The 25,815-nt window shown below is 41.1% G+C and overlaps 1 protein-coding gene across 4 annotated transcripts in view; it reads left to right on the top strand.

The window, feature by feature from the left end:
• myo16 (myosin XVI) overlaps window positions 1-25,815 on the top strand; it is a 127,565-nt gene that overhangs the window by 13,848 nt on the left and 87,902 nt on the right. For 3 of the 4 annotated variants that reach the window (XR_015777649.1, XM_088083335.1, XM_088083336.1), the window contains exons 1-4: window positions 1,571-2,000; window positions 8,298-8,567; window positions 21,428-21,498; window positions 23,223-23,366. Coding sequence is in view for 3 of the 4 variants with exons in the window: in XM_088083335.1 (XP_087939461.1) it covers window positions 1,973-2,000; window positions 8,298-8,567; window positions 21,428-21,498; window positions 23,223-23,366 (513 nt within the window). In the remaining variant the exon portion in view is untranslated. Of the gene's footprint in view, window positions 1-1,570; window positions 2,001-8,297; window positions 8,568-21,427; window positions 21,499-23,222; window positions 23,367-25,815 lie in introns of those variants that run through there. The other variant, XM_088083337.1, reaches the window with a different exon arrangement.

Here is a 25,815-nt window from a genome sequence, read left to right on the forward strand (position 1 = left end):
TGTGTGTGTGTGTGTGTGTGTGTGTGTGTGTGTGTGTGTGTGTGTGTGTGTGTATGTGCAAGCCGTGAGTGGTGTTAGCGATGACTTATTTAGTGCAATCTTTACAAGCATTCAGACTCAACACGCACACACACACACACACACACACACACACACACACACACACACACACACACACACACACACACACGCACCTTTTTTTTTTTACTCAGGTAGATGTTGGAGCAGTTGCTCCGGCAGTGTTTTGCAGAAGATGCAGCAAGTTGCCTTTGTGACCTGATTTCCTATGACAGGAATTACTCGAGCATTCAGTCTGAGACGCACACACACACACCAAAATGCATCCATCTCCCGGTCTCTGCCTTCCTCTAGTTCCCTTTCAAGCTTCCTCTGCTGCTTCTCTCCGTTCAATACTCTCACAAACCTGCTTCTCACGTCCTTTTATCCCATCTCCACATGCCCGTGTTTGACAGAGATGGGAGATAACAGCCCCCCCCAACACACACACACACACACACAAACACACACACACACACACACACACACACACACACACACGAAATGCAGCATGCTATATAACCCGCAGATGTGTGAGCACCGTGGCACAGATTTCTAAAATGTGTGTCACAATCCTGCTTTAGTCACACACTGCACACCTCATTAAGCTATTTTACGCTCATCCACACTGTGTGTCTGCGGTCTTTCTAGCTATCTCATTTTATCTTTTTCTCTTTTCTTCCCTTTTTCTCCCTGCCTTTTTCTTTCTCTCCTCCTCTCTCGTTCATCCTCACCTTATCACCCGCTTTGTGCAAATCCTAGTTTAAATGCAAAGCTTTGATATTCATGTGTATGCAAATCAGCCTTAAAGCACAAAGTCATAGAGATTGCCCTACTGACACTGCAAGCACATAGTGCATGTTGCATCACTAAACACTTGGTGTGTGTGTGTGTGTGTGTGTGTGTGTGTGTGTGTTGAAGCATGATAAACGCATGATAGAGTGTGTGAATGTTCTGGTCTCAAGCCATTCTAGTAAACTATCTGTAGTTAATTTGTGGCCAGTTTGGGACCATTGATGAGCACTTAACCTGCAGCTGCACCAAAAGCCGCACTGCAGCAGCTTTCTCTCTCTCTCTCTCTCTTTAGCTGTCCTTCCATCCAATTTAACGCTCCCTCTCTCTCCCTGTCTCTTGCCATCTCTTGCTTATTTTTCTTTCTCTTGCTCCCCCTGCTGTATCTGCATTTCCTCAATTTTTGCATTCCCATCTCAATCCCTGATTTTCTCCAATGACCTCCCATGTGCTCTCTCTTTATCTCTCTCTATAATTAAATCTACAAAATAGGGAGGTGCAATTAAATTAATCCCCCCCCTTGCTTATTTTCTTTTGTCTGAAAAGGTAGAGGATAGTCCAAAGCAGTGTGCATCCTTATGAGTCACTGCATATGTGTGTGTATGTGTGATCAGACCGGGAGGGGTGTGTGTAAGGAGGTGAAGAGCATTGCGTCATTGGGGGTGTGTTGAGCAGGAGGTGGGCAAAGCCGGCTGTCAGTCAGTGACGCGAGTGGAGCACGTGCGTCGGTCATGGCTGGGAAGACGTTGTGCGGTGGTTTTCTGGCTGTAGGCGAGGAGAGCTAGAAACAGCCGCAGCTCCCCTTGCTGACGGGCTGATCGAGGGAGTGAATGTCTGTGTGAGTGTGTGCGTGCGTGTGTGAGTCTGTGTAGATGCTGCATGGGCTGCAACTGGAGCTGCCGCTGGTAAATAATGCAGACAGGGAAACAGAGTTTGGATAGTATGCAGGGAGCCTGATTAATAATGCATCCTGCCGGGTTACGAGCTCTGCATTAGTTAGTTTTTGCTGGAACCTGTAGCTGCCTGCTGTCTGCCTGCCTGCTTCACTCGCTGACTCCCTGAATACCTTCCTGCCTACCTGCCATCCTTTCTTACCTGACTGGCGGACTGTCTGACCAGGAAAATGTCTCACTACCATTTTATCAAATGCTGTAAGTAGCCATTCACCATCTCTTTCAGTGCATGCAAGTGTGTGTGCCTCAGCCGTGGGTGTGTGCCTGTCGTATCAGCACTTACTATATATGCAGGGTGTCTGGATGAGTTTACATGCTCAAGAATTCTGTCACCAGCTGCCGACACAGCAGCACAATCTGAACTTCAAATGTGTATCTGTGTCCCTTTTGTGTGTGTGTGTGTGTGTGTGTGTGTGTGTGTGTGCACGCAGTAAGTGGGTGTGTGAGCCTGCTGCAGAGAGCTGCTGCAGATGTGTGAAGTTGACCGGTGAATGCGGCAGGTACCGGCGAGAAGGGAAGGAAACATGAAACAGAGACACAGAGATGCAGATCCCATGAGCGTCTGGCATATTCATAACACAGTGACAGACTGACAGAGAGAGAAAGTCGTTTCAGGAGAGAAGGACAGATGGAGAGAAGCTGAGGGTGATTTAGAGGAGCGTTGCAGAGGAGAGAGGGAATGGAAAGGAGGTGAGGACGGGATGAGTGACATATGAAGAATGCGGCCAAGTGGCGCCATGAATGATGAGCAGACTCTGGGAGGAATGAGGGAGAGTGATAGTAATATTTTAGAGGTGAGGGCCAGGAAAAAGGGACATAAAAGAAGAGAAATAAGTGAGTTCTATCATAGAGGTGATGCTGGCTGTCATAAGGTCTCTCATTGACTCTGAGAACCCCAACTGTCTCACCCCGACTTCTCTCCATACTACATACATCTGTCTCTATCCTGCACATATATAGTGTCTGCAGCCTGAGTCTGTTTGTGCACATGTTTGTGCATTATTTTCTAATTTACAAGCTCCTGCAGTGCTGTCTGTGTTATTAGCTGGAGCCTGCATCGGATGCTCCACATTCAATCAATAACTGATAGCTTGGTGATGGGATGGCAGCAGAAGAAAGCTACTGCTTTCTTACTCTCTCTCTCACTTTCTATCTCTTCACTCACTCTATCTCTCTCAGATTCATTCAGCCCGGTTTCCCATCAGGCTCACTGTCCTTCCCTCTCTTATTCACTTCTCTCAGAGCCATTCATCACACAGTAGCAAATGCCACTGCAGACATTATGTCATAGTTTCTGCAAATATTAAATGTAAGTTTGTAAGGTTGTGTGTTTTCATTAGCTAGGTTGCTGCAAATTTACATACTGTTTTCATTTGAAAAATGGAAATTCAAGTATTTATTGACTGGGGGGCAAATTCTTATTGATCCCTGCTGTCAGCGCTGGCTATATTTGATGTTTCCATCTAAAGAAGGAAGACAAAGAAATGCTCCCAGGAATATTCTCATATGCCAAACATAATTTTATATTCATTCAGCCACATTACATGCAACAACACACAGCAGGTTATGGCTAGTCATGAGAGACAGATTTTATAGTCACAACATATCACAACATTTCTGCCACTTGTGAACTGCTGTGCAGTTAAAGTGAACCTTTTAGCACACTGAGCATACATCATTATTTTTTTGACAAGTACCTTTTTTTAATCGCTTTAAGTTAAGTTACTAACAACATTTTATTTTATGTCAGAGTGTATAGCTGTTCTTGATACATTCATTATCTCCTACATACTGTACCTTGAAGGGATAGTTAGGATTTTTCTTGAAGTGGGATTTTATGAGGTACATAGTCCTAGTCAGTGTATTACATACAGTAGATGTCAGTTGCCGTCCGCAGTTTTGAAAAGTTGACAGGAGTACTGACATAGAATCTAAGCCATGTAATGCTGTGGACAGGGTCAAAATGTATTTTAGCCACCTTAAAAAAAACCTCCATTACAGTTTAAATTTCCGTTTCATTAAGAGTATTTTCACAGCCCGACCTTTCCATCCATGCCGTTAATGGCTTCAGTTTCCCATCTATGCTCTCACCAGACAGTGGAGACATAAACAGGAATGTGTTTTGCAGTAGGTGGGCAATTAGTTAATTTGTGTTGTTATTCGACTTTGCTGAATCTAAATTAACCCTTTCAAACACCAAAGTCGCACAATAACACTGACTAACTGATGGAGATGGCAGTAGAGCAGCAGCTCCTGTGTTGAGCAATGTTTAATCACTGTTTTCCTCAAAGGAGTCTGGCTTTGAAGAAAGCAGCTACACAGCTTAATTTTCCTTTTCCTTTTTTTGCTCTCAATACAGTATACACTTAAACTGATGTTGATTTTTTTTTGAGGTGGTGTTTTGTTTCTGACCCCTCCACAGCAGTATATTGCCAAGTAGAGTCCTGCCTATCTCTCCAAACTGGGGTTGTACCGACTGACATCTACTGTTTGTAATATACTGACTATGGATAAGTACCCCATGCAACCCCACTTGAAAAAATCTGAACTGTCCCTTTATTGTCTCGTATGCCACGTTAGGTGACGTCTGTCATGTGTGGGAAGTTTATGGCTTGATGTGACTGTAGCCTTGAATGCCTGTATAGCTGATGACATACGAGGTTGACAGAGTGTGTGAAGGATGTGGCCAAACCAAGGATGAGATGACAGTCACAAAGTCAAGGCAGAGATGGAGACAGACAGTTCACCATGTCAACATTTTGTGTGGTAAAACTGAGAGAGCTAGTGTGTTTAACGATCTCTGTTACTTACTGTCACTCATGCTGCTACCTAAGTGGTTGAAAGAAGAAGAAAACAGAATGAAATCTGTGGCTTCAGTGATTATTTTCTCGGTGTGGCAAATCTCCCTTTAATCAAGACAAATACAAAAAGATTTTTTTTGTAGGTGAAATAAGCAGTCAATAGAAAAATAATCACCTACTGTTTTGATAATCGTTTAATTTATTTCCAGATTCTCATTTGTGATTAACTTCCAGATTTTTTTTCTGAAGTGAAAGTAAAATGAATATTTTGAGAATTTAAACAGATGAGCAGAACGATGATGTTTTTTTTTTGCTGACATTTTATGGACTGAATGAATCGATTAATGAAAAAATATCTGTCAAATTAATTCATGATGAAAACGATTAATAGTTGCAGCATTAATTATTTACCTTTTACCCATTCTCACTCACCTGAGCCTTGTACTCACGTATATTTACCTCTGGCTGTTAGACTGACATACTGGTCTCAGATAGTTTTTCTGTGTGTGTGTGTGTGTGTGTGTGTGTGTGTGTGAGATTACATACTGTACATAAAGTATGCTCCAGCAGTGGAATTCTGCTCTTGATGCTCTATACTGTGCAGTGAGTAATGTGTCAGCGTACGATAGATCAGGGCAACATATATTGGGGCACCGACTCTTATAGGTGTCTACTATGGAAACAGGCTGAACCACAGCTACCACTGCAAGTCACATATCAAAGTGGGGTGACTGAGGGGGAGAAATATGTGGGAGTAGAAGAAAAAAGGCCATAACAGGGAACTGAGGAAGCTGAACTGCAGAGAGATGGAGTGGCCTGATATTGGAAGAGGCAGTAGGTTGAGTGTGTTTTTGTGTTTGTATATGTGTGTCCGCTCACGGACAAGTTCCTAAAATAAAATACAGTTAAAGCAGACACCTGGCATGAACAGTATAATAACGACTGCCCCTTGTCTGGAACCTGAACACAAAAGAACCTTTTTTTTACATGTCTATCCAGAGCAGATGGCACTGGTGTATTGTGCAGGAGGTGTGTGTTTGTGTATGTGTGGCAAACCCTGGGTGGAGGGGGCAGGTGTTTGAATAAATGCGTAGATGTGAGAGAGGCAGCAGCTCCATTTGTCTGCCTGGACGGCTTTGTCTCCAGCCGATAAAGATCTAGCCCAAACACACCTCGGCCCCAACAGTTGAGAAACAACAGTTTACTGTATAAAGTAGACACAAAGCAGCAATAGTCCTCTCATGGCCGTTGGATGACTGTCAAGGTTATTTTTTATTGTTGTGTTGCTTTTCACTCCTTGATGTTAGCACTGTTCAAAGACAGTGTCACTCTGTGGATATGCAAAGGGATGAAGATGATAAAGCAGTGAAAGAGAGAAAGACAGTGGTTTGGGGACAATGTTGTACTTCAGAGGTGTCCCACCATCGTAAAAGTAACTAAAGGTTAAAGATACAATTGTTAACTTTTATGAAAATACCTTCTCGTCATCCACACAGTATTACGTGAGACAGATAGTCTGTGAAAAATATCAGGTTCTTCTTTTCACTCCTTGTGCTTCTAATGGAGTTTTTCTTTGATGTACTGTGGCTGTTAAAAAAACAATCAATCAGAGCAATCAAACATATTTAAGTGTACCGTCTAGTAAAATAAGAAAGTTCTCTCTGCCTTTAAACTAATGTTAACTACTAAAATAAAAAAATATTGAATGAACTGCAGTTATAATGAAGTGAAATAAAGAAGCCACTGTCAAATAATAAGGTTGAATACACTCCTGTTATAATAACAGTTCATAAAATATGGTTATGAGCAAGTTAAGCAAAGTACGATGGAATTTTAAATTTAAGTATTGTTATAATTAAAGAAATCAGAACGGGACACATGGACCCATTTTTGCTGTTGACTCGAGACTTCACATCAGCAGTTGGTTGCTAGCCTACCTACCTTCCTTGACTTTGAACACAATTTACGAGCAGTAATTGACATGATCGACAGCTGTATCAGAGAAGCTGTTGAAACAGGACGATTGTTTTCACAGATTGTCTGTCTCATGTACTTCTATGTGGATGTAGTGACAGTTTCAGCAGATAGAACAAAATGTATTATCCTAAGAGTTACTTACTCCAGCTTTAAGCAACAGGAGCATCATTTTTGTGTGAAAATAAACTTGTATTATCATTTTTATTGAGTTCTGTACTGTCTCTGCTCACTGTGTTCATTTTAGACTGTGAAAACTGGCCATACTTATATTGCATGTTGTTTACTAAAGACTGGAAAATAACTCGGATGAGAATCACATGCTCTGCTGAAGAAACATGTTTCTGGGGTTTCATTCTGTATTGAAAAATCAAATGCTGCTCAGCTGACAAGCGGCCTGTGTTTCTTAGACAATCAGATAAGAGCAGAAGCTAAAGCGTCCGTCACAAAAGAGTCACTAGCATCAGGAATCCATGTCACTAAATCTTGTGTAGTCTAGTCACATGTGTTATATCTGAAAGCACTTGGGCCAGTTTAGCATATTCACACGCCCATTGTCTGTGGTAGCTTGTGCAGCCAAAAAAAGGACAACACTTTTTTTGTCACTGGTTTAGGCGTCAATAACACGGCTTAGAATCTGTCTCAGCCAATTGTGAATTTGGTTTGTGAGATCTCATGTCCTAGGTAATGCACTAGTTTCACCAGCTGGTGTTTTTCTTGCAGCGCTTTGAACCCCTGCAAAGCCAAACATTTTAGCAGACAGATGTGCTCTGTCACCCTAATAGAAAAAGAGAGAGAGATGAAATAAAGACATAGAAAACCACTGGAGATCAGTGGAGAGACAAAGATGCGCCAAGAGGGGATACTTAAAACAAAATGGGCCCAAAAGAACAAAAGCAGCAACAGTGAGTTTGATAAAAGACAGAATGAGACATAGAGACAGCTGAGGCCAAAGAGAGATGAGCTGGTGAGTCAGAAAGAAAAACACTGCCTATTTCTGCAAAGACATCCTCCTCCTCCTCCTCATGTTTTACTTGTCCTCTGGGGTGGCTGTGACCTGAATTTGTCAAATTATCAATGCTATAAAAGCTAGATTGATGCATATGCTTTTACTTAAAACCCACCTTATGCAATACGTTTTTTGGGTGTCTCTTGGTTTTTACCTAAGCACGCTCAGTGAATGTCATTCTGAGCCCACCTACTGCACAAGCACTGTACATCCAAATCATCCAAGCAGCCCATAATAGGTTTAGCAGCTGCCTGGGATGAGTTGTGTTTGGCTAAGTTCCACGGAGAGGCAGAGAGATTATGCGTAGTCAGGAGAATTGCTGTGTCAGGAGAGACGATACACAAACGCTGCGATGCTTCTCTCAACTCACCCCACAGCTCAACAGACACAGCAAATATCTATTACATGTCTTTTAAATATGGTAAATGACTGTCCACACACAGAGACAGACATGAAAAGCATACATGCATTCACCCAAACACAGTAACATGTTTGGAGATGAAACCGACAGCGTCAGCATTCTTTCTCAGTTCAATACCGTCTCATTAGCTCGAAATCAAAGTAAATTAAGTAAATACCATGGACTGCAGTGTTAACTGATTCACCGGATTGTCTCCTTATTCTTAGCGGTGTAATGCATGAATATAATTACTTTTGCATTTAGTTTTCTGACACGAAACATCATTGTCTCTTTCTCTTTTTTCTCACAAGGTTGTTTCCAGCTATGTAATGTCTTTCGTCAGAACATGGAGATAGACCAGTGTCTGCTGGAGTCTCTCCCCATTGGCCAGCGCCAGCGGCTGGTCAGGAGGATGCGCTGTGACCAAATAAGGGCGTACTACGAGAGGGAAAAGAGCCTTCAGCGGCAGCAAGGCGGAATCAAGGTTCGAGTCCCGCCCACACACCGCAAGAAACACCGTGTCCGCTTCGGCCTGGCAGATGTCATACAGGATGCCATCATTCGCCATGACGACAAAGAAGGTGGGTGCTCGTAATAGGCTTTGTGTCTGTTTATGGTTGACTGAAAAGGTAGTAGTTTGTGTGGATGTGTAAACATTTTAGGGTGTGATCTGGCTGTAGTGCTGGCTCACTTACCATACACACTCAGGCCACATTCACACCAGTACTTTTCTGTTTTAAAACATTTTAAAACGAAAATGATTTCTGTCCATGCAAGTGTTTGAGCACTGTTTCAGAAATGATCTCTATTTGTATTTACACATCTGAAAATGTATATAACATGACCATCACATTCACTGGGCATGTGGGTGACAGTGTAAACAGGAGCCACATTGTCTGCAGTCAGGTAAGACTGAAAAGTAAGACCAGATGACTCTTGAATTGGACCAACAGTTATTGTTAGTGAAAGTAATACGACTATAGCTGGTGAAGGTGGAGGAAAACAGATTTGGAGTTGTTGCATAATAGAGCGGTACCAGAAGCATTATCCATCGCTGGAGGATGTCAAAGCAGTGAGAAAGGAGTAACTTTATCAACACAAGAAGGATCAAAACACAAAAGATAAGTAAGCCTGGCTTTAATGTTTTGGCTTGACACGTTGCGACTGATAAAACACAGTTGGAAAGCAAACAAGGGTGTCTGCGTCATCATTTTCAGAAGTCTGCATTTCTGCCTGCTCAGACTAAAATACAACTCTGGAGTTTTCAAACTAAAATGGGGTCAGCAGCATTTTCAAAGGTCTCCTTTCTGGGTTCCAAAATGCTGTAGTAGTGTGGAAGCTAGGCATTAATGTAGCAATAGATGTGCTTTTTAAAACAAAAACCTACAAGTGTGAATGTAGTTTGTCTCACTCACTCACTCACTCACGCACACATACACACATACACACACAAACAAGTGGGCCAAAACAGCTTCTGACTGCAGGTCACACATTTGTTTTGCTGGGAGCTGGCCACTCAACTGAGGAGAACAGAGTGTAGCTTTTAATCTAATACAAACTGCTGTCAAGGACAAAAATGCCTCAGCAGTGATGGCAGTCACTTTTTGTGAACTCCAGGTGAAAGAGTCCACACTATTCAGTGGCAGTGACACAAGATTATGAAACCGAAACATCCTGGATCAAGCTGTGGCTGCACTGGATGGGCTGACCTTGTGGGAGCCATTTAGACACAAGACTGATGGAAATTCAAAAAATGTACTACAGGAATTAAATGATGCCACAAACAGCAACATGCCCAAAGAACTGGATGGAATTTTCATAGTAGCTGCTGATTTTAATCAACTCATCCTTCAACTCCAAAGATGTAGCTGGATCAACGACATAAGTAATTTCGTTTTTTAAACTTGGTTAAAAAAATGACCAATAAATCTACCCTTTACCTTCTACCTTCAAATGCCAAAAGAGAAAGAACATATGACACAGTTTTTTGGTGGGTTTACGATATCATGTGTTTGCACAGTTGTGACACAAACCCAAAGTAATGCATCAAAACAAATATTAGAGTGTTAAATATTAGCCTGAGGACAATACATACTGGGCATTGTTTCAACCATTCAGTCATTTGTTTCAAACAAATAGGAGCTTGCTAATACTGAGTGTGCTTGAATGAGTGTGTTTTCCATCAGTGCAGATGACATTGATGATAATAATCAACATACGTGCATTGGAGCATTTAAAACATAATGAAAGTGGCAATTTGCTGAACCTTTCTCATGACTTTGGAATGGTTGTGTAGCCTGCAGCCTGCTTGGCTCCCAGTAAAGACACACTAAAAGCTGTTTTCTGCTAGATCAGATAGTCGATGAACTCATAAGACTCAAGAAGTCCTCTCACTTTACTCTGAGGGGCATTGATTTTTTTGTGTAAAACCTCACCGTGTTTCTTTTTGGCCATGCCAGTCATTTACGCAGCTGTCCGGGTGTATCTGTGTCAGTCCTACCAGCAGTCTCTGCAGGTCACTGTGTTAATCTGCACTCTCTGGCTGCCAATGAGGTTCAGCTGGGGTCTGTGGGAGCAGCTGGTGCGCCATTGCAACACCCAGACTGAAACCAGGGCTCCTTGGCTCGGCATGAATCAGATCTGCTACCCCTCTGCCTAATGCCTACCTACCGACCAGGCGCCGCCATGGCACTGAACTGGTACCAGGCTTATGCTTGCATTGCTATGGAAGAGCTGCCTGACAGCAGTCCTCATATGAGTGACAGATTCACTTATATTGACTCCAGACTGCTTGAAAGCTTTATGATCCATTTATGTTGTTCTGTGTTGACCTGTCTGGTTCTTGCGTCCATATTTCAGTGAATCTCCTCAGGAGACCTTGTGGGTCTTTCCAAAACACTTTGAGGTAACACTTGATTAGCACTTGCTACATCTTGACAACAGTTTTCGAGCATTCCTCACTGGTCCTGGTGAGCTGAGCGATAACAGTTTTTCTCACCGTTGCTGCTTAAGTTAGCTCTCTTTTAGTTTTTGTACAGAGTGATAGGATTTGCCTCAGGCTTGGACGTTCCCCAGAGTAATGTGAGAACATATCTAAATCTTTTCCCTTTACTACAGAAGTATTTTAAGAGAGGAGGGATTGTGTAAACACACTTGTTGCAATGATAGCCCAGGGGTTAATCTAGTGGGTAGGGGTAAAAGAATAAGGGATTTGCATTTGACTCATTAGCCCCGTTTAATACTGCCTGTTCAAAGCAGGAATGTCATGCCGCCCTGTAGAAAAAGGTAGGATTGCACACTGGTGGGGAGGAGAGTGGTCTCACCTTATATGCAACAGCAGTGTAAAGAAGGGACATTGTAGCAGCCCTATAGCTGGATTTCTGTGTAAAAAGGGCCATTTACTATGTCCAGATACCCCAGTCTCTTGCCTGGAAAGCATACCTTAACAGAAATGTTAAACAGCATAGATGAGTGCTGACTTACTTTTTATGATGCAAGGAGTTTCATCATTTCTATGTCAGATATTGCCAGAAAAATAGGAGTAATTCTTGATTATTTTATGCTCTCAGTATTACGGTGAAAGCGATCCAAGAGATGAAGGTTTGGAGTGTGAAATGAGACTGATGGACTGTGTCAAAGCATCATAAGAAGCCAACGAAAATGAACGCCTGTTAGCTGATAGACAATGATATCTTTAACAACATCTTGAATGAAGTGTGCATGTCCCCACTTGATTAGTTTTCGATCTTCAGCAGTGTGTCCCTCAGATGGTGATGATTAATGCAAACTATGATGGAAAGACATTTTGGCGACTCATTGTTTTTAAGAATTTGTAAGTGTACAAGAGAGAAAGATTATCCACACAAGAACCAGAGAAACGAAAACAAAGAAACAAAGAGGCTGAGAAGGAAACACAGTGAGAGACACTGAGTGAACCCTTGCTATGTCCTGTTTAATTAAAGCCTGTTTTCAGTGAGCTGGCTTGAGAATTAGATTCTTAGATAGTTGAGAAACTCAGTCTGCTGACAAGGCAGCAAGGTAATCGGAGATATCACACACATATACAGTCACACAAGGATTTATTTTCTTATCGCTTGTATTGTACAGGAAATAATATGAAGGAGAATGAGATAAAGAGAGGCAGGGTGGAGAACAAAGGAACGTCTGAACACAGTGGGAAAATGAAAAATTGGAAGCCAAAGAAAATGAAAGGCAGCAGGAAAGATGCGTCCCTTTAGGGACTGTATTGTGGGGTTAAGGTGAAAAACATACCAACAGCACACAGCCTTACATTTAGATAGGAGCATACTATACCTCATCTCTATTCTTCATTCCTATCTGTCATATGCAAACATCTGGCTCAGTTGTGTTTTGACATTTGGTGAAATTGCTTTTCCCAAACCAATTGCTTAACTTCATCAAAGCAAGGCACAAGTGGAACGGCAGCAGCTGTTGCCTTGTAGCTATGGAACTTACAATCTATTTTTATAATGTCTTCCCCTTTCACCAGAATAATGATATTAAATGTGACATTTTGGTGTCTGCGGTTTAAGATGACAAGTCCTGGAAAAACAAAATGTGAGAAGTCGATGCAAATTATTTATAAACACTTCAGAAAGGTGAGCAGCAGTTTAGGTACATTTAAGATGCTTTTAGTCAGGATGTAAATTGAAGTGTTAGGGCTCATTTATATACTCCATTTACGTATGAATATAGTTTGTTTCAAATGTCGTAGATGTCAGTTTCCTTATACTTCCATGCTTCCTTTATGATGCAGCCAGTAGATTGCACTAGAGGGCAGATTAAAAATTTTTAGACAACAAACAAGGCAACAGGAGGAGGATGGTTGAGGCTGTTTAATGTACCTTTTAATGGAGGCAGTGTTTGGAGGGCACTGTCCATCTTTGTATGTATAAATAACGTTGGGCATAAATGAGCCCTGCCATTACAATATTTGGGAAGTACATGTGATGCCATGTGTTGTTTGAAAAAAAATCCTGTAACAACTTTACAGGTTAGTCATCAACAGTACGTGTCCATCACAGTATTCCTGAGCAAAACCTGAACCCTCACACAGTAAGCCATTGTGTTGCAGCTTGAATGTGCATTCTGAATCTGATTTTAGATGGCTACACAAATCCATTTAATAGTCTGAAATTGCTACACTTGTTAAGTTCCAGTGTTGTAATATGTGTGAACATGTGATTTGTTTTTTTTTTTTTAAGCCCCACCTGCGATTCAACTCTAAAACATCCCTCAAAACTACTGATATTGATCAGTGTGTATGGATCCATACTGCAGGCACAGCACAGGAACTCACAGACTCCTGTCCACAGTGGGGAAGTGAAACAAGCAGAGGTAATAGTTTATAGGTAATAGCTTTCAGTCTCGAGTGGTGTTTTCAAGCACTGCTTTAGACACAATTCATAAAATTGAATCATAACAGTGCTAAAATAACAACACAGTGTCTAGTGTTACACAACGTTCGGCCATTTGTTTTCATGCAGTCCCCGCCTCCAGATCAGTGCAGCAAAGCTTCTTAAATAGAGCAGCCAATTTTCTGGAAGTTTAAAAAGGCTGTTGTCCCATCGAATATAACCTCTGAATACCTCTCAATTCTGCGGTAAGATGGCACTGGTGCTCCACTGGCACTGGTTTTTCCACATTGGATGATAAAGGAGTCATACAAACTTGCTGTGACCAAGAGATTTGACAGACTACATGCTGGTCTACGACCAGTCAAGGCTGGCAGTCTTTCATGATGATGGTTATGGGATTGGCCTACTAAGAGCAAGACAATGGAGCTGTGTATGATGCCGACTGTCTTTAGCTTCAGAACAACATAATAGAAAGAAAGAAAAAGCAACTGACCTTTCCTTTGTTTAACGGTACCACCTTCAGCACCAAACTTATCTTTAAATCATTCTCCTTTGCTTCGCCATGTTAACAGTTTGCTCCTATTGGTTAAAGACAGGGTCCTGAGGGAACATTTTGTGTAGGCAAAAAAAAATGTAAACATCCAATATGCTAGTAGGGCTGCCCCTTGAAAGTTGGGGACTCGAGTCATCAGCTGGAGACCCTCAGTCAACTGACATTGCTTCAAGTTGAGCAGTTGTTTTTTTGTTTTGGTACCTTGTTCTTCTAGGGTCATGTTGGTACTAGATTTTGCCACGGAGTGAGTGCTATGGCCTTTCATGCTATTCTATGCAGTTGCAGACACACAGGCAGCAGCATAGAGGTAGAGAGACAGCTCCGTAGAGTCAAGAAGTGGTGAATTTACAGCTCACAGAAAGTTAATACGATACAGTCTCTGTTGAAATCTAGTGTCGGCAAAAAATGTTGCATCACACTGAAGGTCCCACAGTGCCTGTTCAGACTTAAACTTTTCACGGAAAAACAAAATGAATTGTTGAATATTCGCATTGAACAGCCAAATCTTATTTGACTGGCATACTTCTAAGTCGGATACAACCTTACATGCTAGTCTTTGTGTTGGGATGTTGTGAGGCGTCCCAAACGTGGTATCCTGTGTTGTCTATTATGACGCATTACAGCCAATTCCCATTATTGTTCCTTGTCCGAGCAGACCCCCTTTGATGGATGGGTCGGTATTTAATCAAGTTGATATTTTGTAATCTGAACCATTAGCATTAGTCCCCAGTATTTTATCTATTTTTCAGAATTCAACCGAGATTAAATCATTTAAAGATCTTGTTATATGTTGATCTTGTACATTTTGTTGGGTGTCTTTCAAAGGAAATCATATTCTCTAGACACTTGTTGTAATTGTAATGGATTTGCTGGCGGGCAGCACAGCTGAAGTTGAAAATCAATGTACCACTCAGAGTGGTACAGAGGTTTGGACTGTGATGGGAAACTCCAGACATCTAGCTAGTCTTTTATTTATAAGTCAGCTTTCCATCACCATGTCGCATCGATCCAACACTCAGGTGTCCTGTTCAGCAGAGAAAACATGTCACATTGTTACAGCCAGCTACTTTAAATTTTATTCGTCTTTAGCATATAGTATATAATCTTCCCCGATGAGAAAACACAAAGCAGAGTTCTGGTCCTCTAGGAGAGATGGAGAAATAGGCAAATGTGGATGTCAGAAGAATACATTGATACCTCTCTGCAATAGAGCGTGCTGGGATTAAAGGCACGTCAAACACCTGTCATGTTTTGACAGAACGGGGCCTGGGCCCACTTAGGAGGGAGAGAAAGATGTCATGATATCTTTTACTGGAATCCAATTTAAAGATTTAAGACTCAGTCCAATGCAGTAGGGATGCCTTTAATGTCAACTGCGTCATCAGGCACTATATTAAAACTTTGCACTGGCAGTGGTGTTTATCTGAGCCTCCAATATTAAACCTTTGGTTCGCTTGGTGACTCATCAGTGTGTCTTTTATATGAGAGGGAGCAAAAGATGTAGGAGAGGGCATGAAAAATAAAGGCACCTTGTGAACTCATTTCCCACACATGCTCTGTTTAAGGTTGAAATTCAGTTTAGATGTCTTTCTTCAGTGTGTGAGTATTTTAATTAACATTAAAACCAAGAGAGAAGAGAAGTGAAATTGATTAAAACACATTCACTTATTTGCAGTCCCTGGGGTGTTTTTCTCTACTGCTCACAAACAAGCAGTGGCATTTTCTTAGTTAGACTGCTGGCTCAAGAAAAGGTGTCATTCCAGCAATGGGACATTTGCAAGCAAAAATGGTTTTGTTTTTGGACGACCTGATATCATATTATTGTAAAAATGTGAATATATACTGTTTAGAGTTGCGATTATTTCATTAATCAATTAGCCTATTGACAGAAAATTCATTGCCAACAGTCATGATAATCGAATGATTGTAATGATTTTTTTAAAGCAAAAACACAAAGCGTTTTCTAGTTTCATGCTTCTTAAATGTGAGAAATTAATGTTTTCTCATCCCAACATATCAAATATCACAGATTTGTCATTAGACCTACACATCAAAAAATAATGTGCTAGGTACCCTTCCACGTTACTATTGGACGTCCAGGGATAGTGTGTTAATTTACACTTATTACATGCATTTTGTCTTTTCAAAATACTCTTCAGTTTTGACAGGCGGTGTGCAGTTGCTGCTATTAAATGCATACAGTGTACAGTGAAATAGTGTGTTCTCCAGGCTGGAGAATTTTCTGCTTTTTGTCATCATATAGGATAATGAACTGAAAAGCTTCGGTTTTTTTGGACGACTGGTCGAATAACACGTAGCATTTAAAGATGTCACCTTGGGCTCTTGGATATTACACAGGACATGTTTAACTATTTTCTGACATTTGATTGACAAAAGAAAATAATGGACAGATTAATGGATGTCAGTAATCATCAGTTGCAGCCCTTATACTGTGTTACGGTGCTTTTCTTTATCATGGAGGCTATTTACACAATGTTGCGAGTTGACGTTTCTGAGGAGGTTTTGCAGACAAGTCCTTAAAATACTTGTTATCCGTGAAAATGCAATAACACCCTGGTGTGTTTACTGTAAATGTACAGCATTGTTGGAGAGACTTTTAACACCTGAAATCCATGAAATCATCTAATTTCTGCACAAGTGGGCAGGAGACGCTTGTTCCATCTTACAGAAGGCATCATATATAAAATAATCTGCATTTAGAGTTAAGCATTATTGGAGAACTGTTCAAGTACTTTTTTCCCATCAGGCTTGAAATCATGGAAAAATGACAAAGCTCATTTCAGAAACATGGGGCAGCGAGGTGAGACGGTGCCTCTCGTGACTATAACTGTGTGATAAGGACCAAAGAGACAGCAGCATTTATAAGGGTGAGTGATATGAACAGAATGTCATACGTGGCTGCCAAGGAGTGATGATGTACATTGGGAGAATATGGCTGGTCGCTAGATGAATAAAATTGGCAATACTGCTGTAAGTGGCATATTATGGAGGATACATTACAGGGATTTTATTAAAATTCATGGAACAGCATGGTCCAGTAAGATAAAGAAGAGACACAGAATCAAAAAGAGAGGCTGAAAAGGGCACATTTAATCTCTTACTGTGTCTACAGAGCACGCTTGCTCAGATGCATTGTATCTACTTAAAGAAGTTCGAGTTCAGCAACAGATAATATTATCACTTACATGGTTTTGCTGTGAAGGTTTTGTGGTCTTATTTTGTGACATAGGCAGAAAGCAATATTGAAATATTTTCAGTAGAGAATTGCTTTTTGTAACTGTCAAGTGTACTTTGCAATTTTCTGAAGGAGGAGAGCTGTATTCAGGTTTTACGCAACACAAAGACAGGTAAAAGACAGAAAATCTGTCAGTCTGAATGACAGCATAGATTTCAAGGTGAGCAGGCGAGTTGTCAGGAATTTGAAAAGTACTAATTAACTTTTTTCTTTTGTCCGGCTGCAGTTCCTGATGCATGTAGTTTTATCAATCTATACCTTATTTAGCTTTCTCTCTTTTCCCCTCTCTCCCTCTTTTTCCATTCCGCCACCAGTTCCTATCTGGTTGCCATGGAAACTCCACATATGTCTTGAACAGCTGTTTTGCAATTTTCCACAAAATGACAGCCGACTTTGCTTTGTGCCCAATCTCCATTCCCCTATCAGCAGCCTCCTGATAGAGGGGTAACACACACACACACACACACACTCTGTGGACCAAAGCTTGACATCAGCATATAATCAAACACCAACTGACATATATTGATAGGAAATTTCTGTTGTTGCTGTGGGACAAGCATATAACTGTCCTAAAGATAAATCTTTGATGAACAGTGTTCCTTCTGTCTTTCAACTACATTACAACAGAGTTAACAACAACTTACAACACTCTAATGTGGATTTTAATGTTACTTTTTCTAGTTTATTACTAAATAATGTAAAGAAATAATATATATAACATATTTGAAACTGTAAAAATGCTATAGCCCCCTATTCTTGCTTCATAGTTTTATTATAGACTGTATGAGAAAATAATTCAGTAGTTGGCATTTTATTTTCTTGCAATTGACTGATTTATTTATTAACTAATCATTGCAGCTATACTTGTATTAACCTGACCTGACCTGAAGCTAATCAAATTGGTTGACATTTCCAGCAGCAATTAGAGCTTCAATACAAGCAAGTAAATTGTATTTACCTGACATATGCCTTTCACTCTTTTTGTGGTTAAAATCCATAGACTGTATAAAAATAGCAACAGTGACATCACCCATTGGTTTTGAAACACTGAGTTTGACGTTATGGCTGTTGCCATCTTGGAGCCAGAAGTGACCTAAGGTGACCATAGTTGAGAGGGTGGCACTGACTCATACACTGTAATAATGACTCGCAGGCAGCCTGTCACTCAAAGCAGCCACTCCAGTGCGCAACTTCAGGTCTTAATAAAATGTGTGAGTTATATAAAAATCACCCCCGTTAACCTTTTTGTTTTGTACAAGGCTGTATAGTTGGGCATTTTCACAAGGAGGAGTATAGGGATTTACTGTCTTTGGAGCAGCCTCATGTGGCCATTCAAAACACTGTAGTTTTTGTCACCTCTGTGTTGGTTGCTGCTTTTTAAAATCCTTTTTTCATCTCTTCTAATAGGACAACCTTAGGAAGTCTCCCTTGATGGCCAGTAAAACAGGAGGAATTCATTCATCAAGCAAAATCTAGTTCAGTGCTCATATGACCTCCCAAATATTATTTCAAAACAGACATGAAAAATATGTGAATCTATTCTTTTAGTTAAACCAATCTTAAAAGGCTAGTCAAGTGTATTTATATAGCACATTTCAGCAAGGCAATTCAAAGTGCTTTACATAAAACATCGAAAGCACTGAGACAAAGTGCAAAAGAAACACATCATAAAAGGACATTTAACTGCAATTAAAAACTCATTCAAAGAGCGAGATAACTGAATGTAAGCTAAAAAAAAATACTAAGACAGATGGAAGTATGAAGTATGAAAAAAATAAAAGTTGCAGTGCAGTGTAAGAAATAAATAAATATTTCTTTGTAAAATGCAGCAGCAAAGAGAGAAGTCTTAGGCTTTGATTTAAAGAACTGAGAGAAAGATTAAAATGTCTACCTGGTGTTGCAGGTAAACTCACTACTAAACAAACAAAGAGACAAATGGATATGTGGGCTTCACACACAAACTGTACACCAGTACTATTGATTCTTAATGTTCAGACAAACACTCAGCTTTTTTTTTGTTAAACTGCCTGAGGGTGAATTTGTAGCTCTTGACCTTCGACCTCTGTTTAGACACATTCAATAATGTGCCATAAAACTCTGGTAGGTTCCTCTATCAACGACTAACTGTCTCGAAAAGAAAGGAAGTCTTCCTCTCCTGATGACTGACTCTCACCAGACAAAGTATAAGAGACAAATCATATGACAGTGTGCATGCCTAAATATGGCTGCTCCGCATTCATTAATGAGCATCCCTGTGATATACTGTTTTTATAGACAGGAAAGCAATAGCATTATCTATTCCCTGGTAACGACTTTAGTGCTAGATGAGCCTTAATTGGTGGTTTACAGTCTGAGCCTCTACAGTATGTAGTGGAGATGGGAGGTAATTGTGCTGATTGACTCAAAGGTTGGCCAGTTTGTTTCTCATCAACCGTTTAAAGGCCATTAAGCACTGAGGGCCATTAGAAAAGTGGGGAAATGTCTGTGCACAGTGTGTGCGTGGCCTGTTTGTTGTGTCTGTGTGAGCTTCTCAAATGATTAGTCAATTTACTGAATAGTCAACAGGCAGAGAATTAACCGATGGCAGTGTTAATAATTGATGAATGCTGAAGTAATTTCTTAAATAAAAATACATTTGCTGGTCACAGCTCACCATTTGATACTTGCTCATATGCATATTTTTGTATTTGAATACTTTTCAGTATTTTAGCTGTTTCTCAAACTGTTTGTAAGAAAAGAAATGTAACAACTTATTTAGTAACAGCCCTAATGAGATGCAGGATAGCCTATACATACACAATTTAGAGGCTTTAGTTTGAAGTGCTTTTAAATAGTACGGTCATGTTTCACTAACACCTTTCGCAGACTGTTCAACCAAAACTTAAACATTATGAGGTTAGATTTCTTCCAGATCTGTTGTAAAAGATGACATTAGTTTAACACATTGTCAGTGTTTCTTGAAACTGCTTTACGCTCATGTTTGCAGCAGTAATTAAACGTCTGTAAGATATGAAAGAAATAGAATTTGGTATTTGATCTGTGGGCTTAAGTTGGTGTAACACCTACAGCTTGCTAATGAGTCATACATATTGAGGCTGTGTCAAAGATGCTAGCTTTTTAGGCCATATTGTGTTTTTGTTGTATTGCATTGCATAATATAACATGTGCCTCAGTTATTCTTATCCCCTGTATACAGAACATTATGGGAACACTTTAAATGACAATAAAAATGCTCCGTCTATGTTTATTAGTAGTGGCTGGTTATTACACACCAGAATCTACAGTTTTTAAAATGTTCGCTGTTTGTGTGTGTGTGCCTGTGTGTAGGTTGGATGAGGTTATTTCAAGCATGTCAGTCTACATAATGACCCTTTAAGTGAAATGACCTCATGAGGGTCATCAACAGTGTTCATTAGCTGGACTTATCACCACTGTAATTACCGTGGTTACTGTCCTCAGAGCTGTTTGCTTTGCTTAAAGACTTCAGTATTTGTTTGTGTATTTGCTTGTGTGTATGTGTGTGTGTGTGTGTGTGTGTGTGTGAGAGTGTGGTGAGATTGCGTGACAGTGGTGGCTGTTTTTGCAGGTCCAGGATCTTCCAGGGTTTAGTCAGTATCCATCTAATGCTGTCAGTGTCAGTGAAATCACATATGTCCAAACCCCAGCACTCCACCTCCCTCTCTCCTCGCTCCCTCGCTTGTTTGTCCATCCTGCTGAATGTATCTGTCACACACTCCAGTACACACACACATACACACACACACCATCTCTCTGTCTCTTTCTGTTTCCTGCTGTGTTTTCTCATTCATTTTTTGTAGATGTAGTATGAATAATATATCAGTGGAATAGTAAAATCACTACAATCTTTTTTAGCCTTCACCTCTATGCTCATTTGTTTACGCCTGACTGCGTGAACTTGTTTGTAGTGGTTTGTGTTTTCTTCAGCAGATCTGTGTCAGTGTGTGAGTGGGCTGTGCTGCTCACTGGAGCTTACAGTGTGTGATGGGAATGTGTGTAACCCAGAGGCTCTCTGACCCACTGCTGGAACAAGGAGCTACCAAATACACACAGCCATGACACTGATCCACGCTGACGTGTCAAGGACAGTTAGCGGACACTCGACGCATATTGGTTTTGAGTGATATGGATCACTCTGTGTGCTGTGTGTGTGTTGATGCATCTTCAGTACATGCCCTAAGTGCCCCGTCTTTACACACAGCAGGTATTAACATATGGATGTGTGTTGTGTTGCAGTGTTGCGTCTCCTGAAGGAGGGAACGGACCCAAACACTCCCACTTCTTCCGGGGGATCCTTGCTACACCTGGTAAGATACACACACATACACAAACACACACATGCATGTGGGATTTTGCCAGTTATAAAGGATATCATACTGACTTACATTCATTCCCTGGAAGAAAGTCCAGATAGAGGTCTTGACAGATTTACCCAGACCTTTAGAGCCAGAGATTTGGACCCCCACAGGTTCGAGTTCTTTTTTTATTATGGTCATTTGGGTCCAATTTTGGTCCTATTCTTTCACTTTGGGTCCACGGTCTGTTTATCATCATGTGTAACACCCGATTAAAACTGAGAAGAACCGGGATCAGCATTGATCATGAGAGAAACTCATAAGCGTTGTGTGTGTAGAAATCAGAGCAGGATACGATAAACTAGGTGCTTCACTGATCCAGAGCTTTGGAAATTAAGGCGTTACAGCAGTTCACATCACAACAACAACAAAATAAGGATGATAGAATAAAGTTAAGTAAAAATAGTAATCTAAGACATTATTAAAGAGTGACTAAAGCTCCCACTTTGGGCGTAAGTGTTTTCTCCCTGTAATGTGAAAAAAGTCTCAAAAATTGGGAGGGCTGGGAGGGATACTAAGACTTGCCTGGTCACTAAATCATGCTGCCTCTCAATCCTCAGCACCTCCCTGTCCCCTGCTCTCACACAGAGTAGTTGGTTGGTAAGAGGGTGGCGACAGAATGGCGACAGGGCAGCAACAGGCGGTAGCAGGCGGCTTGTTTGGTGATGAAAGCAGTTCCCCGCTACCAGGAACAGCCAATAGCAAAATGACATTGCTATAGCCAGGTTTCAACCTTTAGAGGGCAGTCAAAAGGCATATTAATAACACAATATGTAGAATTTTAATACTTTGCACTCAAATGTCAAGAGTTGAACCTGAATCAATCAACAACGCTATTAAATACCCATATAAATTGCTTTTCAAATGAAAAAAGACTTTTGGGGTTTTAGTTACCTTTTAAACAGTATATACTATAAGATGGAACATTATACTATATCCACCATGACAGACGTTTGTAGCAGTAGAACAACATTTTAAGTATAGTTTTTAATCACCAGGTTTGTCATGTCCATAAAATAGAACCCAGAAGGTCCTGAGGCCTGGGTCTCAGACAAGCACTGGGTCGGGTCTTTAACAACTTGCCCAAAATCAGGTCCGGTATATATATTTTAAAAACTTATAGGATCCAGTAAGATATCTGATTGAATATTTCGGGCCCTGTCAATTAGGGTTTTGAACCTGTGAAGACCTCTAACGCCAACCAAAACTGTTACATCCTAAATTTCAACCTCCACCTAAATCTTACCTTTTCATTATTCATTAAGAAAATGTGTTCTGACTAATTACAGATGATGATCACTGATTTTGATTAAGTAGCTCCTGTGTGTATGTGTGTCATTAAAATAAAGAAATGGTCTTTTCAGGAGGTTGGGCACATTCTTCTAGAAATGGTTGAGAAATATTAAGAAGAAAGAGGTGTTGCCCTCTGACATGATGGAGTCCCACTAACCATTCTTCATGACTATCAATAGCATTTTGCTCATTTTTGCCAAACATCTTGCTTGTGGTAATACAAGTATTATTAAGTAGTACAAGAATGTAATGTTGCAATTGTTGTACAATGCATTTACACACTGAACCACTCGTGTACTGTTAATGGTAAGCAGTGCTTGAGGAAATATAAATATAAGCAAGCAAATAATAATGAGGAAATGTACTGTGCTTGTATTCTGCAGTGTGCTCGCCATGACAACGTGTTTGCAGCAGAGCTTCTGATTGAGCGAGGTCTGAATGTCAACCTGCAGGACGATGATCAGTGGACAGCCCTGCATGTGGCATCAGTGTGCGACCATGCAGATGTGGTGCTGCTGCTGCTGCTGGTAAGAAGCACACATGCAAACCAGCGTATGGTATGTTGGGGGGAAATGACACATACACACACACATACATGCACACACGTTTTACAATTTAGTCATTTTGTTGTTGATCTTTGCAATTCCGAGTGTGTCGCCAACAAATTAGATTAGTGTTTTGGATTGGCCTGGCATACTAACTCTATGTTTCGAATCAGCTTTGTACCAGTGGTTGTATTCACATTAGTCATCCAGAGTTTTCTCTCCAAGTGGAGTGTCCTCCATTGACGAGGGGTTTTGGATTACCGAGGGTCTGAAACACGACTTTCCATTCTCTCACAAGCCCAGCTGAATCACCAAAAACGAGAATATTTATAATTTGGGCATTAGCATGATATCAAAGAGAGAGCCTGCTCTATGGAGGATGTTTCAAGCTCTTGTCGGGTCTGTCTTGACAAGAGCTGTGGTTGTACTGATTAGGTCCATAACGAGAGCGGGGCCAGCTGCAGGGGAGGGCATGCACAGACACTCAGTGGGCCGGGTCTGTTCTGCTGCTGTTGATTAGACCCAGTGAGGGTTAACTACAGTCTGGAGCTCCATAGAATCCAGTACAGCCGGGTTCTACTGATTGGGTCCTGAGCGATTGCCGCCTGCCTGTCTGCCTGCAGGGCAGGAAAGGGACGTTCCTGAGAGGAATGGATATGTTTGAAGAGCTGCCAGGCAAATGATGTGCAGAGTGGATCTGTCAGCCTGTTGTGACTGCATGACTGTTGGTTCATATTTGTGTATTTGCATGCATTCAGTTTCCCTTGAAGTAAAGATTCACGCAGTTTGTAGAGCAGGGTGTGATATAGATACGCAAAATGCAATTTATGCAGTGAGCTACGCTTTCATGATAGGCAACACCATGAGAGAGAGAGAGAGAGATTTAATACCCCTCCCTGGGAGGCAGTAACTAAATGTCTCCCTTTCACCACCAAGACAGAGCTAGACTCTAGTAAATGAGGTCATATTTACACAGAACTCAGCCCTGTTGGAAGAGAGCAGGGGGTAGAGAATGCGAAAGAGGGAAGATTTCTAAGAAATAAAAAAAAAACACATTCAGCACTGCATTTTTCCAGCTTACTCTTACGCAACATGAGAACATGGCTTTAGCTTTCGCAGCTTGATTGTCCTTTGACACTAAGTGCTTATTGCTTATTTATTTGACTACATATACTTATGCTTGCGAGTGAGTGTGCCCTTGTGCACACTTGTGTGATTGTGACAGTATGTGGTTGTGAGGAGACTGGCCAAGTATTGAAATGCATTAATATCCAAAATGATGCACATTTGCATTCAATGTTTTTTTTTTCTTTAGGGTAGGATAAGCGCTCAAGTTTTATTTCCTGTTACAGTCAGTAGGGAGGCCCGATGCTCTTTCTGTTGAAGGGTAAAAATAGCTACAGTCCAGCCATATTTCCGATGCAGATGCAATATCCCCTCCCTTCTATTCATTCATTTTGACATCCATCTCCTCCACCACAGACCCTGCCAGTGCCCAGTCATTGCGCTCTGTTCTCAAGCTGCTGCCTTATCAGAGCTGTAAGTGGGAGATCTTTCCCTCCCAATATAACGGGTTTACATTTTAATGAGAAGTGGAACAGTGGTCTCGCCAGAAGAGCTTGACTGGCAGCTTTATCTTTGATTGGCACAGGAAGGACTAGTGCTGCTAAATATGTTCTAATCTTTTGTGTCCTACTCCTCCATCTCTTTCTGCACTTCCCCTCCCTTCGTCCTCTGTTTCTCTGTCCTTGATTTCCTGTCTCCGGTTCCTTCATTGAGGTTTTTGCTGACAAAGATGTTACCAGACTTGTCTTGTGGGTGTGTGTGTGTGTGTGTGTGTGTATGTATGTGCATGCGTGCGTGTGTGTGTGTGTGTGTGTGTGTGTGGGTGTGTTGGTGGGTGGGTGTGTGTATGTGTGTGCGTGCGTGCGTGTGTGTGTGTGTGGGGGGGTATCTTGGTGTATTGTCGCTCTGTGTCCGGATTGGCAGAAATGCTAATTCTCTTATCTCCTGCCTCCAAACAGCAGGAGAGAGTAAGCCGTTTCTAAACTGTCTCATTCCCAACCCATTTCCAAATGCATTCCTAAACCTATTTCTAGCTCCGGCTCTGGTTAATGTTGGTCATCGAGACCCTGGCAGGATTAACTGGCAGTTCAGAGGCACAGTGAATTGTCTCTCACCAAATGAAGACAGTAGTCTTTATCAATGATTTTACAAAAGTATTACACTGTTAGCACCATATAGTGAAAACAGTCTGATATCACACAAAAGCAGATCGAACCATTATCCTTTTCTTTTGATTTCAGCATAGTCCAGTACAGTTAGATGTGGCTTAAACACATGTATCAGGATGTCTCAACAGACCAGGGTTCAAAAGGCATTGATTTTTAATGTATCTATAGATGAGGCCTAAATTGGTATTAAAATATCT

Source organism: Plectropomus leopardus, chromosome 10, assembly GCF_026936395.1.
Source record: "Plectropomus leopardus strain MGB_pleo_1.0 chromosome 10, ASM2693639v1, whole genome shotgun sequence".
Classification (NCBI taxonomy): domain Eukaryota; kingdom Metazoa; phylum Chordata; class Actinopteri; order Perciformes; family Serranidae; genus Plectropomus; species Plectropomus leopardus.